This window comes from Colobus angolensis, unplaced genomic scaffold (genome assembly GCF_000951035.1).
Source record: "Colobus angolensis palliatus isolate OR3802 unplaced genomic scaffold, Cang.pa_1.0 Scaffold248, whole genome shotgun sequence".
NCBI lineage: Eukaryota > Metazoa > Chordata > Mammalia > Primates > Cercopithecidae > Colobus > Colobus angolensis.
The window spans coordinates 797,456-799,796 of NW_012115688.1; the positions used below are offsets into that span (position 1 = coordinate 797,456).

Genomic DNA, 2,341 nt, shown 5'->3' on the forward strand with positions numbered 1-2,341 from the left:
AAAAAAAAAAAAAAAGATGGATAAACTTACAGGTGTACATATTCTAAATTTGCATTTTCTGTGTAGAATTTTACCTATACATGTGAATGTGTGCAAGTCTGTGTGTACATTCCTATATATTCCTGATTTCTACACTGATTAAAAAGCCAAAGGGAGACAATCTGATAGCATCCTAACCTAATACTAGAATGAATACTGAAGTAATAGAACATCAAATTAATTGAATGACTGGAAGAGATCTAAACACATTTTCCAAAAAGAAATTAGATTAGAATTAAGGTACATTGGTCAGTAATTTTTACCTCCAAGATGAGAAGTAGAAGTGTCCTGCTTAGAAGTTCTGGCTACTGAGTTAAATCCAGTCTCTTATATTTGCATAGTTATTTGAATAGCTCTGTTTGGGTCGTTTGTGTCACTCTGAGCAAGTTAGCTAGTATTTCTTTGCTAAATTTCTCTTACGGAGAGAAATGGTTTTTAACTCAGTGCTTTTCAAGGATTAGAAGATACTGCATGTGAAGCTCTCTGCACCATTTTTGGCACATAGGAGCAACTTGGTAACCTGTGGCCGCTGCTGCCATTACTGTTATTGGCTATTGTAATTTTGTCTCAGCCACTGAACTCAGTCCAGTAGAGTCCTCGTGATTCCTGGTAGAAAAGATGCATGCTTATGGTAGACAAAATCCTCAGATGACCAACTGCCTTCCCCAAAAAGTTATCAGTAGTGTTGTATGATTTCATGCAAACTGTGAAATGGCAATTAATCCAGGGAAAAGAAAAATGAAAAACAGAAGAATTAATCAGCACATGGCAAGAATTTGAAGAAAGGAAGCAATATCTTAACCTAGACAAAGTGCACTAGCAACCAAGCCACACAATAAACAGTCATGAAGCCAAATGTCTCACAGGGGAAAAGTGAAGATTTGAAAGTAAAACAACCTTCCCATAATTCTGTAACCGATCCCCCGATTCCTTAGCAAAACCTGGCATGGTCCAAACCCCAGCCCTTTGGATCTAATTGCAGAGGCCTTTAGAAAAGAGCAGTTATGCTAAGTCATGCAGAACTTGCTCATAATCAAAGCACTGCAGGGGTCGGGGGTGGGGGGTAGGTAACAACAACAAAAAACAAAACAAAAACTAAAGAAACACTACCAGAGGCTGATGCATCCGCTGGGGAGAGATGACCAGGAAAGCCGGGAATTTGTTACAAAGGAGAGCTAAAATGGAAAGGTTAGTACAGAAAATAGCTCTCCATCTAGCTTGTACAGATCATGAGCAAATGAAAGCCCCTGGGCTAATTCATCAAAGACACTGAAAGAGCTCAAAGTCATCAGAGCATCTGAAGTGGGCACCTTTTATGTAGACAAAAGGAAAAAGGATGCTATCTGAAGAGAACAATTTGTACAGACTGACTTACTTAGTTTCGTAAGAAATGCTCTATAGTGATGGGTTTGGAATAAACAGAAATATCATGTATGTGTAATTGTATCTGTTTTATGATAAGATATTCAGAATGATAAATTGTGTTAATATCTTACCTGTTACTTCTTGAATGAGTGATCCCAATTGTTTATTCAGAATGATAAATTGTGTTAATATCTTAACTGTTTCTTCCTGAATGAGTGATCCCAATTGTTCTTTCAGTAGCGTTGTCTCTAAGTGGCAAGGCAGGCTTCGTTGTAACTTTATAGTGACTCCCTTGGCTGGTAGGTGAAATCTTATCATCTGAACATGTCACCTCTACAGTTCACAAAGCGTATCATACTCAGCCTGTTGGTGAGCAATGCTACTTCTCTACAGATGTCAGCCTTTCAGAATGTCTGTGGTCAATGCAGAGTAGTTGAGTGTTTTTAGAGCACAGTAAAGGAATTTATCAAGGTATCAGGCATTTTCCTTTTCTCCCAACAGACCTGTTTTTCCTGTTACTGTGCAGGTGTTGGCAACTCCCTGTGCTTTCCCAGGTGGTGTCTGACAGGAACCATCTTAAACGTTCTTTTCACAGTGGTGTCGGCAAGGCCAGTGCGTAAAGTTTGGGGAGCTCGGGCCCCGGCCCATCCATGGCCAGTGGTCCGCCTGGTCGAAGTGGTCAGAATGTTCCCGGACGTGTGGTGGAGGAGTCAAGTACCAGGAGAGACACTGCAATAACCCCAAGTAAGGCTCCAGCAGAAAGTTAGTTTTTGCAAGGCATTAACCTTCAGCCTGTCACACACCGGTTTTTCTTGTTCATACTTTAATAAGTTTTTTAAATCTTTAATTATTTTGGGTACATCATAGTTATACATATTTATGGGGGTACATGTGATGTGTTGATGCAGGTGTACAATGTGGAATGATCAAATCAGCA

General features: G+C 39.7%; 1 protein-coding gene across 1 annotated transcript in view; it reads left to right on the plus strand.

Annotated features, from left to right (window-relative positions):
- The window catches only part of ADAMTS18 (ADAM metallopeptidase with thrombospondin type 1 motif, 18), a 160,801-nt gene that overhangs the window by 107,758 nt on the left and 50,702 nt on the right, over nucleotides 1-2,341 (plus strand). The window contains 1 exon segment of the mRNA XM_011946030.1: nucleotides 2,000-2,148. Coding sequence (XP_011801420.1) covers nucleotides 2,000-2,148 — 149 coding nt within the window.